The sequence below is a fragment of the Oryx dammah genome, unplaced genomic scaffold (genome assembly GCF_014754425.2).
Source record: "Oryx dammah isolate SB20612 unplaced genomic scaffold, SCBI_Odam_1.1 HiC_scaffold_13, whole genome shotgun sequence".
Classification (NCBI taxonomy): Eukaryota; Metazoa; Chordata; class Mammalia; order Artiodactyla; family Bovidae; genus Oryx; species Oryx dammah.
Genome location: NW_024070197.1, coordinates 62285920 through 62302140, shown reverse-complemented (window position 1 = coordinate 62302140; position 16221 = coordinate 62285920). Strand labels below are relative to the sequence as shown.

Below are 16221 nucleotides of genomic sequence, written 5' to 3'. Positions count from 1 at the left end.
ACACACACACACACACACACTCCATGCCTTTCCAAAGCCACACACACTCACACACACACACTCCACCCCTTTCCAAAGGACATGGACTTCTCCAAGCTAAATGGCAATTGAATATTTTCAAACACCACTTCTGCTGACTCTACAGTCATATTCTTGAGATGCTCAGTTCCTATTTAATCTGAGATTTCCAGCACATTTTACTGGTTTCCATTTCGCAGGTCTCCCAGCTTCTAGGGAGCACCAGCTTTTCAGGAGCTGATGTCCAATCTCCAAAAGACCACACTGAATCAAGGAGATTTGCATACAGGCCGGAACATGAGAATAATTTTAATCATGGCAGCTACAGCCCTAAATTCTCTTATTTGGACACATTCAAGTCCTGTTGCATCCCCAGGGCATTATGTGAAACAGTCTGCGCTGTTGTTTGCTTATTAAGTGCTCTAAGCTCTTTCCAAGAGATAGTCCAGAGAGAATGCATTTTGTACATCCTGCTACACTCACAAATCACAAATGGTAAACAGAAATTCTCTTCCTCACTCTCATTGGTCTTCTTAATGGGTTTCTCACTCATATACCCCCAAGAAACTTGTAATATTAGGGACAAGATGTCCGAGTGTTTTCATGGAGGCTGAGAAGGGGATTATTACGCATTCTTCATTTCACTGGAGTCGTGAGCAGAGAAATGCCCAGCTGCAAAGACAGGCTCTGAAATGAAATGCCATTTCCAGAACTCTTCTGGGCAATTTATACACTAAGGACATGAAACAGGGCAAGATGGTACCTGCAACCAGGAGCAGTACCATCTTTCTAGAGGCTGTGTGGTAGCAAGAATCCTAGGATGGCTCTAAGATTCTGGGCCCTTGCTATTCACACACATTCTCCCCATTAGTCTAGGTACTAATCTAGTAAAAGCACTTTGAGGTGTATTAAGGTCCCACATCAGTTCACCCTAAGATAAAAGAGACCTGAAACAACCCCAATAACCCAAATGCCCATCAGCTGATGAATGGACAGAGCATGGTATACACACACAGTGGCATACATGCTACAGTGTGAATGAACCTTGAAAACATTACACTAAGTGAAATAAATCAGAAAAAAAAACAGTAAATACTGCATAATTCCACTTATATGAGGTGTCCAGAAAGTACAACAGAGGTAGCCAGGGACTAGGGGGCTGGGAGTGAGGTGATTCGGTTTAGTGAGTACATAGTTTCCATCTGGGATGATGAAACAGTTATTGGAGGAGTGGACAGAGCTAGAGAGACCTCCACATCAGCCCTTTAAAGGCAGGTCCAGAGGTCAGAGCCAGAGGAAGTCAGAGATTTGGAGGGCGAGGAATTTAACATGGAGGAGACCCTGCTGCCGCCTGTGAAGATGGGCAGACCACACGGCAGAAGCCGAGAGTGATCCCTAAATAACAACTGGCAAAAAACAGGGACCTCAGCCCCATAACCCCCAGGAACTGAATTCTTCCAACAACCTGAACGAGCTTGTTAGCAGATTCTTCCCTAAGTCATCTGGGGAGCCCCCGGATGGGGACACAGTAAAGTGATGCCTGGCTTTCAGCCTATGAGACACCAAACAGAGAAAGCAGGCTGGACTTCTGACCTACAGAGTGTAGGTGTGTGTGCACGCCTGCACACACACGTGAGCTCAGTCATGTCCAACTCTTTGTGACTTACAGTACTGTAAGCCAATAAATGGATGCCACTTCAAACTGCTAAGTTTGTGGTACAGAGACAATGAAGAATGATTCAGTAATAATACCAAAAAAAAAAAAAAAGTCATGTCCTCTGACTCAGTAATTCCACCTCCAGAATTTATTCAAAATACAGCAAAACTTTTATACCCAAAGTTGTTGGATTCATGTTATCTATAAGTAAATTACAGGTATCTATACAATGGAATATTCTAGAAGCATTAAGGGCTGGCACAGAAAAATGCAGGCATCCAGCCTACAATTAGAATATCATAACTCACCATATCTCCTCGTCAGAGTAAGTTATTTTTTAAGAAGTAAAACAAACGAAAAAAAACCCACACCTAACTTACACTTCCCTAGCCCTACCCACCCCCACAAAAAAGAGGCCAACATGTTTGCAGGAGCGCATCAAGGAGGGTTATGCTAGGCTGCTCCAAAGGGGGAAATGGAGGCAGAGAGGTGCTTTAAGACAGGATGTGAAATAAACCGATGAGAGTAAAAGGTGGTGTTTATCCAGGACAGGAGCCCCCCGCAAGGCCTCAGCACCCTCAGTTTTCTCGATGGGGAACGGCTAAGTCCAGATGTCAGAGGGTGAGGAGCCTGGGGCTCTTGCGCAATACTACTGCAAGAGAGGAAGGGAGCCCCACAATGAGAGAGAACTCCCACCAGCCTGTGAACAGGGCTTGCTGTAAAGTAAGCCGCGCGAGTGAAGGCTTGCACTTTATTTACAGAGGGAAAGTGATATTTCATTCCCTACTATGAACTAAAATTTAAATCGGCTACTTAGCCTGAATAACACTGAAGAAAAGTATATGAAAATGTTTCGATGGTAGAGATTTTTATGAGATTTTTATTCCTCTAAATGAGCCTACATTCTTACATTATTTATGTGCAGTATTTTACAATAAAAAACCCTACTATCTTTTCAAGGCCCCCTTCCAAGCCTCTTCTCTTTCCACTCTGCTCACAGCCTGGGCATGACATTAAAGGTCACTTGAGACCGCTCTTCTGCTCCTCCTTCAGCCCATCTCACGCCTCTCCCTCCCAACCCCATCCCAACACTCCAGCCATCCGCTCCAGGAATTCTTCAGAATTCCTTCCAGGTCCTCAAACTCAGGCAAGCACTCTCTCCTCTTTGGCCTCACACCAGCTGCTTCCTCTGCCTTGAAGACCCTTCTCTCCAGTCTTCACCTGGCTCATTCCTTCCTGTTCTGGCTCTTTTAATTAATTCCAAACCCAATCCGCTTGCACACATTCAGTGCCCCGCCTATGCTATCACAGTACCCAAGGCTCACCTTTATACAGCATTTACTGTTTGTTTTTGCTTTGGGCTGTGTCACCTATCATTCGGGATCTTAGCTCCCTGACCAGGGGATCGAACCCGCACCCCCTGCAGTGGAAGCACGAAGTCCTAACCACTGGACTGCCAGGAAGTCCCTATTCAGCACTTATCATACTTTACAATAAGTAGCTACTTACTGTAGGTCTCCACCATTACACTGCAATTTCTTGAAGGTAAAAATCAATTTGCTAGCACAATGCCTGGTCCATGGTATATACTCCATAAATGCTAGCTACTATAGACAATACAGGTCTTATAAAAGCTTATGCTATACCAAAACTTGTACATAAGTGTTCATGGCAGCATTATTCATAATAGCCAAAAAGTGGAAACAAACCCAATGTCCAACAACTGATGAATGGATAAATAAAATCTGGTACATCTATACAATGGCATGTCACAAAGGCCATATATTGTATAATTCCATTTGTATGAAATCCTCAGAATAGGTAAATCTATACAAACAGAAATTAGATTAGTCGCGGCTGCCTAGAGCTGGGGTATCAGGGTACTAGGGGGCTGATGGCTAAAGGGTACAGGGTTTCTTCTTGGGGTGACAAAGATGTTCTAAAAATTACTGTGCTCAAAAAAATAAAAAAAAATTGCTGTGGTCAGAGTTAACACACTTTGTGAATATACTAGAACCGACTGAATTGTATACATTTTAAACAGGTAAATCGTATGATATGTGAAAAATATTTCAATAAAACTGTTACCCAAAAAATGCTACGGTAAAACACTTTCATCTTTTAAAAAATAACAGGTATGAGACTTTATAATAGTCAAATGACACTGAATTTGGAAATGAATTGTATTACACATCCACTTTGGGTTTACAGTTAAATTTAGGTACAAACACAAGGTTGTGTTAGAAAGTTGATCTCTGGGGAGAATCTGTAATACAGATTCATAGGATTATCTGTCTTGATTGGATACAAAGGAAAGCCTCCCTAGAGGCCTCTGCTACCTGCAGAACAAAAGCTAGGGTTGGTTTCTTTGAAGGGATTAGGAAAGAAAGCAGCTCTTCCTCTTTAGATTCCAGCTGAATTAGAAAGAGTTGTCCAAAAAACAGAAATGTTTTGCTTGCCATCCTTCTAAATGATGCAAAGTGGAAACATTCAGTCAATGCAAATCAGAGCTAGGTCAGTTCCCCTAAGATCAGGATGTCAGGTGCCTGAGCACAGACTATAATGTATGCATTACCAGACTCCATAGAATAATCCCACAAACTGAAACCCACTGATAGAAAAGGATCAGAGCATTTAACAGGACAAGATCTGATCGCTTTAAATTAGAGCTGTTACACTGTTGCCAAGCCTCCTTTCAAACCACCCTTGCCTAAGGCTCAAGAGAGGTTATCTATCAGAGGTCTGCTTACAGGCTGAGCACAATGAGCCTTTCTTGGGAAGTCTCTCTCTTTATTATTTCTTACTGGAGTATAATCGCTTCACAATGTTGTGTTGTGATAGCCACCACTGCACAACAAAGTGAATCAGCTATTACGTATGTGCGTGTGCAGGACTCTCCTGCGCTGCAGGCGGATTCTTTACCCAATGAGACACCTGGGAAGCCCCGGCTATATGTACACATATATACATATATATGGGAGAAGGAAATGGCAACCCATTCCAGTATTCTTGCCTGAAGAATTCTGTGGACAGAGGAGCCTGGTGGGCTGCTGTCCATGGGGTCACACAGAGTTGGACACGACTGAAGCGATTTAGCAGCAGCAGCATACATATACACCTTCTCCCTCTTGGACTTCCTCCCCCCACCACCCCCATCCCACCCATCTAAGTCATCACAAAGCACTAAGCTGAGCTCCTTGTGCTTTACAGCAGTTCCCACTAGCTATCTATTTTACCCATTAGGGCACATAAGTTAATTTCTAATCTTCCAATTCATCCCACCCTCCCCTTCCCCTGTGTCCCCATGTCCACTTGACATCTGTGTCTCTATTCCTGCCTTCAACGTAGATGTATCTGTACCACTTTTCAAGATTCCACATATATGCATTAATGTACAATGTTTGTTTTTCTCTGCCTTACTTCACTCTGTATGAGACTCTAGATCCATCCAAGTCTCTACACATGACCCAACTGCATTCCTTTTTATGGCTGAGTAATATTTTGTTGTATAGATGTACCATGAATTCTCTACCCCTTCATTTGTTGTTGGACACTTAGGTTGTTGAAGTGAAGTCTCTCCCTTTAAAATGAGAACATCCTCACTTCCCCACAAACTCAAATGGTACAAACTGGTTTCACAAGGAAAGTCACCTAAACTTTCTGAGTCTCAGGTTCCTCATTTGTAAAATAAGAGGAGAGATGAGATGATTCCCAAAGGTCCTCTTAGTTCCATGAGTCTGGCCAAGATTGCTGCTTCCTCAGGCAACTTTTCTAATATCAACATTGTAATGAACATGCATCATTTAATGGACACTGACCCCTGCTAAGGGCTCTGTGTAATTATCTCATTTAATCCACAGGGAACTCGGTAGTTGGAAAGAGAGTTAGCAGCAGGCATGAGAGTGCTAACCTTACAAAGGCTGGCTTACAAGGCTGACTCCTGACTGATATCTCGGACCTGAGGCGGTGGTGTTGGGGTGGGGGTGGGGGTCCCATATTCCCTAATTGATAAGAAGAGCTTGCTGTGTCTAAACTGTACGTACAAACAACATGGTTTAGGCAGAGCCACTGTTGCGCTTCAGAGAATGCAGAATTTTGGACGTGCTAGCCAGAAGGTTCCTACATGACCAGCTCCAAAGAAAAACCTTGGCCACTGTGTCCCAAGGGAGCTTCCCTGGTAGACATCATTACATGGGTGTCAAAATTCGATGCTGGAGGAATTATGCATGTCCTGAGCGACCCCATGGGGAGATGACTCAAAAGCTCATGCCCTGTTTCCTCCAGGCTTCACTCTTCTTCCCTGAGATGTTGCTTTGTGTCTTTTGCTCCAATAAATCATAACTGCAAATACAAGTGTGAATCCTCCCGGTGAAACTTGGGACTGGTCTGGGGAATCCTGGACACAGGTAGGTACTGTTACTGCAGTTTAGTGAATGAAGAAGTTGAAGCCTAGAAAGGAAATAAGTTGCCTAAGATCACACAGCAAATAAGTGGCCTAACCTGGATCCTAACACCGAGCCTCTAGCTCCAAACCCTCTCTGCTCTACTATGCTCTTCCCTCACAGCATTTTAAAACTATTTATTTATTTATTTTTGGCCGGGCTAGGTCTTCACTGCTGCGGGCGGGCTTTCTCCAGTTGCGGTGAGCGGGGACTCCTCTCAGCCGCGGCGCTCAGTCTTCTCATCGTGGTAGCTCCTCTTGCTGCAGAGCACAGGCTCTAGGGCGGGCTTCAGTAGTCACAGCATACAGGCTCAGCAGTTGTGACTTGCAGGCTCTGGAGCACAAGCTCAATAGCTGTTGCACACAGGCTTAGCTGCTCCACAGCATATGGAATCTTCCCAGACCACGGATAGAACCCATGTCCCCTGCACTGGCAGGCAGACTCCTATCCACTGCATTTTTATATCAAGTTTTCTAGAAAACAACCTGCAGCATTCACATAATAATAGTCACTTCCACCAAAACTAGTCCTACCATTTCCCTCCATTCCTGTAGTTCTCAAAAAGGAAATCTAAAAAGTGAAAGTGAAGTCGCTCAGTCGTGTCCGACACTTTGCGACCCCACAGACTGAGACTGTAGTCTACCAAGCTCCTCCGTCCATGGGATTTTCCAGGCAAGAACACTGGAGTGGGTTGCCATTTCCTTCTCCAGGGGATCTTCCCGACCCAGGGATTTAACCTGGGTCTCCGGCATTGTAGGCAGACGCTTTACCGTCTGAGCCACGAGGGAAGTCCCCTAGAATCTCGAAAAGCAGGGATCAGAGCTGGATTGCTCGACATAAATGTATTGACTATAAATTATTCATAATTTTCTCCTTAGCTAAAGAATTTGCTGAATTCTTTTTTTTTTTTTTAAGAGCAAAACCCAGTCAAGTCTTCATCTGTCTAGAACAGTTTTAGTAATGCTGAGACTAATAAGTCATCAACCACCAGGGGCAGCAGAGAGCATGCTTTCTCCCAGAGATGCCTCCTTCTCAATTTTAAAGTAGCAAGAAAAGAAAAAAATGAAAAATTATGAAGAAAATCTGTATGAACCTAGGATATGGATTTTTCTTAAGAAGACTGAAAAGGTACAATCCATGAATTCAATTGCACTAAGCTTAAACTTCTGTCCATCTAAAAATATCATTAGAACAATGAAAAGGCAAGCCGCAACCTGGAAGAACATATTTGCAACTTACATAACTAAATACAGGATTAGAATTCAGAAAAACGTTTACAATCTATGGAAAGAGACAACTCAATTTTAAAAAGGGGGTATAAGACATAAACAAGCATTTGACAGGGAAAAAAAAATGTGAAAAGATATTCATCTTCACTGTAATCAGGGAAATATAAACCCCCAAATAATGGGCCATTTCATATGCACTAGATAAGTGAAAATCAGATGTAGAGATGAAAGCATGATGTTGGTGGGGATTTTTTGTTTGTTTTGTTCTCTGATTATCAGTCCATTCAAGCTGCTATAGCAAATCCGGAGAAGGCAATGACACCCCACTCCAGTACTCTTGCCTGGAAAATCCCATGGACGGAGGAGCCTGGTAGGCTGCAGTCCATGGGGTCGCTAAGAGTCAGACACCACTGAGCGACTTCACTTTCACTTTTCACTTTCATGCATTGGAGAAGGAAATGGCAACCCACTCCAGTGTTCTTGCCTGGAGAATCCCGGGGATGAGGGAGCCTGGTGGGCTGCCATCTCTGGGGTCGCACAGAGTCGGACACGACTGAAGCATCTTAGCATAGCGTAGCACAGCATAACAAAACACCACAGACAGCAAATTTTTTTTTTTTAAGATGCTGCTGGGTCTTCGTTGTTTTGCACGGGCTTCTTCTCACTGCAGTGGCTTCTCTTGTAGCCAAGCGCGGGCCCGAGGGGACGCTGGCTTCAGTGGTTGTGGTGCACAGGCTTCGTTGCTCCAAGGCACCTGGAATCTTCAGGGACCAGCGATTGAATCACATCCCCTGCATCGGCAGGCAGATTCTTATCCACTGCACCACCAGGAAAGTTCAAAAAGGTGAATTTTTATTGAACATTAAGTGTACCTTAATAAATCTGTACTTCTTTTAAATCACTTTGTGTGGAGAGTGGACTGGAAGGGGGCAAGAAGCTGGGGTGCAGGGAAAGTCTGAGCATTTTGCAAATGCCCAAGTGGAGACATTAAGGAGACAGCTGCTATGAGTCTGCCCTTCTTACCTTCATCACACAAGTCATGCTCGTTGGTATTTTTGTACTTAACTGTTGAATTAAGAGATCCTTACCTTCATAGTCCACCAACTCCCCCTCTTTGAGAGTAGAAACTAATCTCCATCTTCCTAGTTCCCTGAACTGCACCTTCCCATACCAGAGCCAGTAGCCACAAGTGGCTATTTAATGGCAATTAATTAAAATCTAATTAAATTTTAAAATATGATAACTGTGTCACACTAGACCCATTTAAATTGTTGAAGAGCCATATGTCCGTCATCTCAGAAAGTTCTAGTGGATAGTGTTGCTCTAGAAAACTATCACTAAGTTTTCTTAGTGTTTACACTCATTGATCTCATTGATTCTAGCAACTACTTCAGAGTGGATGCCAAGCAGCACAGGTTCCTCACTAGTAATCGGTGAAAGTAACACCTGTTTTATAAAGTAAACAACACATCTAAAATGTAAAGAGTTTCACCTTTCAGACTAGGGTTTTTCTCTGAAAAATCTAAAAGCTTTCCATTTTTTAAAATTAATTATTTGGCTGTATCCAGTCTCAGTTGCTGCATGCGGGCTCTCCACTGGCTTTGGGTTGTGGCACGCAGCTTTAGTTACCCCATGACATGTGGGATCCCAGTTCCCAGACCAGGGATTGAATCCATGTCCCCTGAATTATAAGGCAGATTCTTAACCAGTGGACCACCAGTAAAGTCCTTAAGAGCTTTAGATCTTTTTAATGATTTTTTAAAGTGGTGGGATGTTTGGAAAAGTTTATTGTTCTGCTCTTCAGAAAAGCGATATGAAGAGTTTTAACTTTTTCTTTTCTACATTAATGAAATAGTTAATTAAATGGGTCCCAGCAGGTCCCTATCCCTCCCAAAGACCACCAAATCAATCACAAAACCATGCTAATTCACACTAAGACACACCCTTCCAGATGAACAGAAAAATCAAATAGAAAAACAGAAACTCCCGCAAGGCAGTTAGATTACTCAATTTACTTTGTTCTCTGACTATGACAACTGCTGTTTAGGTTTAATTATTCAATACAACTTCATAGCATCCTAATATCTGTGTCAGCACCCTCTCTGCAGGTCTTTCCAATTACATCTCTGCAGAGAAGTAGGGGTGAGACTACCTGGGTTTCTGTGAAAATTAAAGGGTTTGCAGATTAGTAGCTTCCAAATTAGCAGGCTCAGAGGTAGGACACATGACTTTGTTCTTAGTTCCCAGAGAAAGCAATTAACAAAAAGGGTAACAGGAATACGGTTCTTTTTCCCTGGGAGTCTGGCACCTTCCTTCCTTCCAGAGACATCATGCTGACAGTGCAAAGTGCTTTTAGGATACTTTAATCCAAATTGGTTGCTCTAATTCCCCACGGTTGCTGTGTATCAAGGGCACCACAGAGCAAACTGGTGGGAGGTTCTCCACTCCTTCATCTTCAGGGCAAAAGAAGGAGCGGGTTTTAGAAAGGAACCACATCATCCCCTTATCATAAATCCAGATTCCCCTTCAGTAAAGATCACCTCAGCACCAAGACAGTGCCTAGGCACAGCATGCACCTCGCAAAAGTTCAGTGAACCTTTACTGAACAAGTGAGTGCATGAAAGCCAGGCACAGAGAAGGTATTCAATAAATATGTGTGCGATGAATGAAGAGAAACACCAAGACAGTGTCCTAGGTGCTGGGTCGGGGGGCATGATATTTCTCGTGCAATGACTGTATAATAAACTCATACAGTATGAAGCAGGGAGGTGTAATGAGCCCAACAAGGCCCCAACAATGCCTGCGCTCAAATCCCAGTGGGATCACATAATGAGAGGCCGTAGCCAAGTCATTTGGAATCAGCCAAATGGGGAACAGCTTTCCCAGTGGGAAAAAAAAAGGAGTAATATCTACTTACCTTGCATGATTTTTCACACATTATTAAAACCAAATGTAGATAAATCACTTAGCACAAGGCCTGACATATGGAAGAAATGAAATAGAAAGCTGGTAAAAATTTCTAGTAAGTTGGAGCTTTCCTTTAGGTTCACCATGTCTCCAGCACTGTGCCACACATTTTAAATGTATGACCTCATAAAATTCTCAAACCAACCCTACGAGGTAGGCACGATTCATACCTCTTACAGGTAAGAAAACGTGAGCAGAGGGTGAGGACAGGCTAAGAGCTGAGGCGGGATTCGAACCCGGGTTAATACATGCAGTGCATACTCCTATTCGCTGTAGGATGGTTTCCACTATTCTAGAATCAGTGAACACTTAGAAGCTTAGACGCTGAAACAGACACTTTGCATGCAGTTTTGCTGTTGTTGTTTTTAATCGAATCCACTCCAAAGTCCCGTGAGGCTGGGAAATCCATGCAACTGAGGCTCAGAGAAGTTCTGTGACAAGTCCAAAATCCCCAGGGGCAGGGACTGCAAACCCCCCCCTCGCTCACCACCCTGGTCCTGGGAAGCCTCCGCTCAGCGCTCACAAACTCGCAATCTCTGCACTTAGATGTCCCCAGGCAGACCCCACTATCCACGAAGGGAACCCCGAAACCTCGCCAATGGCAAACCCAACCACCCCCAACGGTCATCCAAGCTCCCCTCGCCCGCTCGGGTCTGGCAGCACCTGGCCACCCTCTTGCCCACAACCCCAGCCGGGCTGGGGGTCGCCCCGACGCCCCCGAGACAGACTCGGCCGCGGGGGGGGGGAGGGGAACCAGGAAGGGCGCATGCTCGGAAGGCCCCACTCGCCCCCCAGCTCACCTGGGAATCGCGGAATTCGACCACCACGTTCTCGCTGCTCCATCGCGCCGCCATCGCCCGCGCCCAGCCGCGGGGGCCGCAGGACTACCCGCTCCCACCCCACTGTACTCGCGTTCCCGGGCTCAGTAAGCCACACGCAGCCCACAGGTCCACCCTGCCACGCCCCGCCCGTCTAGCCACACGCCATTGGCTCACACACCACTGGGTACGCCCCCTCTCCTCGGTTCCTCCAATTGCGGTACCGTGTCGGCACCGAGACGGGCACGCCCCCTCTTCCGTCACTCGGCTCCAGCCACCCTCGCTTTTCGGGCGGTGAAGACATGCCCCCTGCCGCAACCTCTGCCGGGAGTTGTAGTCCAAGGTTGAGCCGCAACCGGAGCAGAGCTTGCAGGTTAGGGTTCCGCGGAGGGGAGGGAGATATTCTCCTCTGGCCGGGGTCCTTGACAAGGCCCAGGCCGTGGATAACCAAAGCTGGACATTCACTTCAGTTCAGTTCAGTCTCTCAGTCGTGTCCGACTCTTTGCGACCCCATGAATTGCAACTCGCCAGGCCTCCCTATCACAAACTCCTGGAGTTTACCCAAACTCGTGTCCCTCCAGTCGGTGATGCCATCCAGCCATTTTATCCCCTGTCGTGCGTCCCCTTCTCCTCCTGCTCCCAATCCCTCCCAGCATCAGGGTCTTTTCAAATGAGACAACTCTTCACATGAAGTGGCCAAAGTACTGGAGTTTCAGCTTCAGCATCAGTCCTTCCAATGAACACCCAGGACTGATCTCCTTTAGGATGGACTGGTTGGATCTCCTTGTAGTCCAAGGGACTCTCAAGAGTCTTCTCCAACACCACAGTTCAAAAGCATCAATTCTTCAGCGCTCAGCCTTCTTCACAGTCCAACTCTCACATCCATACATGACCACTGGAAAAACCATAGCCTTGACTAGACGGACCTTTGTTGGCAAAGTAACGTCTCTGCTTTTGAATATGCTATCTAGGTTGGTCATAACTTTCCTTCCAAGGAGTAAGCCTCTTTTAATTTCATGGCTGCAGTCACCATCTGCAGTGATTTTGGAGCCCAAAAAAAGTCTGACACTGTTACCACTGTTTCCCTATCTATTTCCCATGAAGTGATGGGGCCAGATGCCATGATCTTCGTTTTCTGAATGTTGAGCTTTAAGTCAACTTTTTCACTCTCTCCTTTCACTTTCATCAAGAGGCTTTTTAGCTCCTCTTTCTGCCATAAGGGTGGTGACATCTGCATATCTGAGGTTATTGATATTTCTCCCTGCAGTCATTAGTGCAGACCAATGGTTACCAGACCCAGCTGCAGGGAAAGACTGAGGGAGCAGGGGAAGGGGGCAACCAAGGATGAGATGGTTGGGAGGCATCATCAACACAAAGGACATGAGTGTGAGCAAACTGAGAGATAATGAAATACAGGGAAGCCTGGTGTGCTGCCATCCATGGGGTCGCAAAGAGTCCAAAGAGAGACATACAACTTAGCCACTGAATAGCGACAATGGTTACTTCTTCCCCAGAGGCCTGCCACAAAGGCATTGAAAAGCGCCAACACACAAGTCGTTTCTGGAAGTGGGTAGCTGTTGCCTTCTCCAGGGAATCTTCCCAACCCAGGGAATGAACCCAGGTCGCCCGCACTGCAGGCAGATTCTTTACCCTTTGAGCCACCAGGGAAGCCCGTACAGTACAGCAATGCCTGCCAAAGTATCCAAGGACGGAGAGGGAGTGTGCTTCCGAAGGCAAACCAATTTTCATAGTGATCCTAAGAGGTTATTTGTCTTTTCTGCTCTGTTTCACCAGTGTACCGTGGAGTTTTCCAGAGGGTACATGATACATATTTGTAACACACTGAGACGAAGCAGATGTGAAAATACAGAGGTTTTCTATTAAGCCAGCTATTAAGAAGATCTGCCACTCTTCTCACTAAAGCTTTTTTTAGAAAATAAAGTTATTTTTCACTTACAAAATGTGTTAGTAATGTTAATATTTTATATTAACAGCGTCTGAACAACAGCAACGTTAATATGCATTGATGTTTAAATGAAATAATTTTTTTAAGTCTTCAGTTTTAATTTCTGATGTACTAAATATAGTCCATATAAAAGTTTTGGGGGATCATTAGTAATTTTTAAGAATCTAAAGAGGTCTTGAGATCCAAAAGTTGGAGAACTGCTGTGCTAGCATGGGGAATGGTTATTAAGTTCTCTTTTTCAGCCTCAGTCTTTCAAATCCTGGTCATAACTGGCTTAGCCTCAATTTCTCCATCAGTTCAATTCAGTTCAGTTTAGTTGCTCAGTCATGTCCAAGTCTTTGTGACCCCCACGGACTGCAGCACGCCAGGCCTCCCTGTCCATCACCAACTCCCAGAGTTTACTCAAACTCATGTCCATTGAGTCAGTGATGCCATCCAAGCATCTCACCTCTGTTGCCCCCTTCTCCTCCTGCCTTCAATCTTTCCCAGCATCAGAGTCTTTCAAATGAGTCAGCTCTTTGAATCAGGTGGCCAAAGTATTGGAGTTTCAGCTTCAACATCAGTCCTTCCAATGAACATTCAGGACTGATTTCCTTTAGGATGGACTGGTTGGATCTTCTTGCAGTCCAAGGGACTCTCAAGAGTCTTCTCCAACACCACAGTTCAAAAGCATCAATTCTTCGGCGCTCAGCTTTATTTATAGTCCAACTCTCACATCCATACATGACTACTGGAAAAACCATAGCCTTGACTAGATGGACCTTTGTTGACAAATAATGTCTCTGCTTTTGAATATGCTGTCTAGGTTGGTCATAACTCTCTTTCCAAGGAGTAAGCATCTTTTAATTTCATGGCTACAGTCACCATCTGCAGTGATTTTGAAGCCAAAAAAATAAAGTCTGTCACTGTTTCCATTGTTTCCCCATCTATTTCCCATGAAGTGATGGCACCGGATGCCATGATCTTCGTTTTCTGAATGTTGAGCTTTAAGCCAACTTTTTCACTCTCCTCTTTCACTTTCATCAAGAGGCTCTTTAGTTCTTCTTCACTTTCTGCCATAAGGGTGGTGTCATCTGCATATATGAGGTTATTGATATTTCTCCGGGCAATCTTGATTCCAGCTTGTGCTTCCTCCAGCCCAGCATTTCTCATGATGTGTTTTAAATATAAGTTAAATAAGCACAGTGACAATATACAGCCCTGATGTATTCCTTTTCCTATTTGGAACCAGTCTGTTCCATGTCCAGTTCTAACTGTTGCTTCCTGACCTGCATACAGATTTCTCAAGAGGCAGGTCAGGTAGTCTGCTATTCCCACCTCTTTCAAAATTTTCCACAGTTTATTGTGATCCACACAGTCAAAGGCTTTGGCATAGTTAATAAAGCAGAAATAGATGATTTTCTGGAACTGTTGCTTTTTTGATGATCCAGTAGATGTTGGCAATTTGATCTCTGGTTCCTCTGCCTTTTCTAAAACCAGCTTGAACATCTGGAAGCTCATGGTTCACATACTGTTGAAGCCTGGCTTGGAGAATTTTGAGCATTACTTTGCTAGGGTGAGATGAGTGCAATTGTGTGGTAGTTTGAGCATTATTTGGTATTGCCTTTCTTTGGGACAATTTCTCTATAGAAGGAAGAAATTCATTTGGTTGTGGTAAGGAGTTAAGCAAGCACAGGGCCTGGAATAAAGTGAATACTCAAGTGTAAGCTATCGTTATTGTTGTTAAAATTATAGCTATTTCTACATGCAAGTTGTGACATGAATAGAGATGAGAAGGCTTCCTTTCCCTCTTGGAGTGTGGATTTAATGGGAAGATGGACTTGTCAGTGGGTTAGGAAGACCAACTCATGCCTGGAAACTGCTCAATGTGGGCAAACAGGGACACAACAGTATACACTTAGCAGAACTGTGTTTTATGAAAGCAATGTGCCAGAAGAAAGCAGCTAAATGGGAGACCTGACATAACATCCTGAAGACAGTAACATTTGAGCTTTACAGTATAATTTTAGGATTTTTGATAGAGTCCTCTATTTTAAAAGGTATTTCAGCATTATAAAGTGTGAAGAGCAGGATGTGTTCCAAAGACATAAAACAGTTCCCCAATTAACACACACAACACCGTGCCTTCTTCCTTTCCTTTAATATACACATCAATTTGGAACTCAATATTTATTTGTTTATTGAATATTTTCAAGCTTTCTCAGGACAGGGACCAGGTCTGTTTTTTTCAGCCTTGCGTGGTGACAGCAAGTACATTGCACTCCATGAATACCGGTCCAATGTATAAAGGCAAAAAGTGTATGTCATTCCCCCCAGTGCTGTCTACATCAAAAGGATGTCTTCTATGAAAGCAAAAACAGTCCCTAAAACAATTCAAGGTCCTTACTTGTAATTCATTACACCCAGAACATAACACAGAATCACCAATAGTGGTCCCTAAAATCCCTTGCTTTCTTTTTCATTCACCTATCAGACATACTCACCCAACCCGTCCTTAAACGTCTCCTCCAGCCCTGGCCTCCAAACTCCTGCACTGGACTTTCTTCCTACTCTCACACGGGTGTATGTTCCTCGGTTCTTTGTCTCATCACAACAAAGATTTGGAGCGACGGACATTAAAGCCCTTGGCGCATCACAGCTCTCGGGTCTTGGACAAACCGTGTTATAGCTCTTAGGCAAATCAGTGTTACAGCTCTATTTTATTTAGAAGATAGCAGGAGAATCCATCCTCGAAGCGTGAAGGCATGCCACCCCAAAGAGAAGAGAGTGGAGGAGCACGTCGGGGAGGGAGTAGAGAGAGAGAGAGGGAGAGAGAGAAAGAGCGCATGCACGTGGGAGAGAAAGAGAGGGAGAAAGCCCTGTGGCTCCTCCTTTTATATGTTTTTTCCTCCACCTGGGCCTGCCCTATGCAAATTGGTCTTAGCCAGGAGTGCTGTTTTTTCTACCTGAAGTCTTCACTCTGGTCCTCGGACCTTCATTTGACCTTCCTTGTCTTTTAGCCACCGCCATTTTGGACTCCTTTTCCCTATTCTACCTACCTAACTTCACTTTTCACTTTCATGCACTGGAGAAGGAAATGGCAACCCACTCGTGTTCTTGCCTGGAGAATCCCAGGGACGGGGGA

The 16221-nt window shown here is 44.6% G+C and overlaps 1 protein-coding gene across 4 annotated transcripts in view; it reads right to left on the bottom strand.

Moving 5' to 3' along the window:
• The window catches only part of WDR59 (WD repeat domain 59), a 78741-nt gene extending 67461 nt beyond the window's left edge, over positions 1 to 11280 (bottom strand). For 3 of the 4 annotated variants that reach the window (XM_040253524.1, XM_040253525.1, XM_040253527.1), the window contains exon 1: positions 11114 to 11280. In XM_040253524.1, the coding sequence (XP_040109458.1) occupies positions 11114 to 11167 (54 nt within the window). In that variant the 5' untranslated portion in view covers positions 11168 to 11280. The remainder of the gene's footprint in view (positions 1 to 11113) is intronic. The other variant, XM_040253526.1, reaches the window with a different exon arrangement.
• Between the last annotated feature and the right edge of the window lie 4941 nt (positions 11281 to 16221).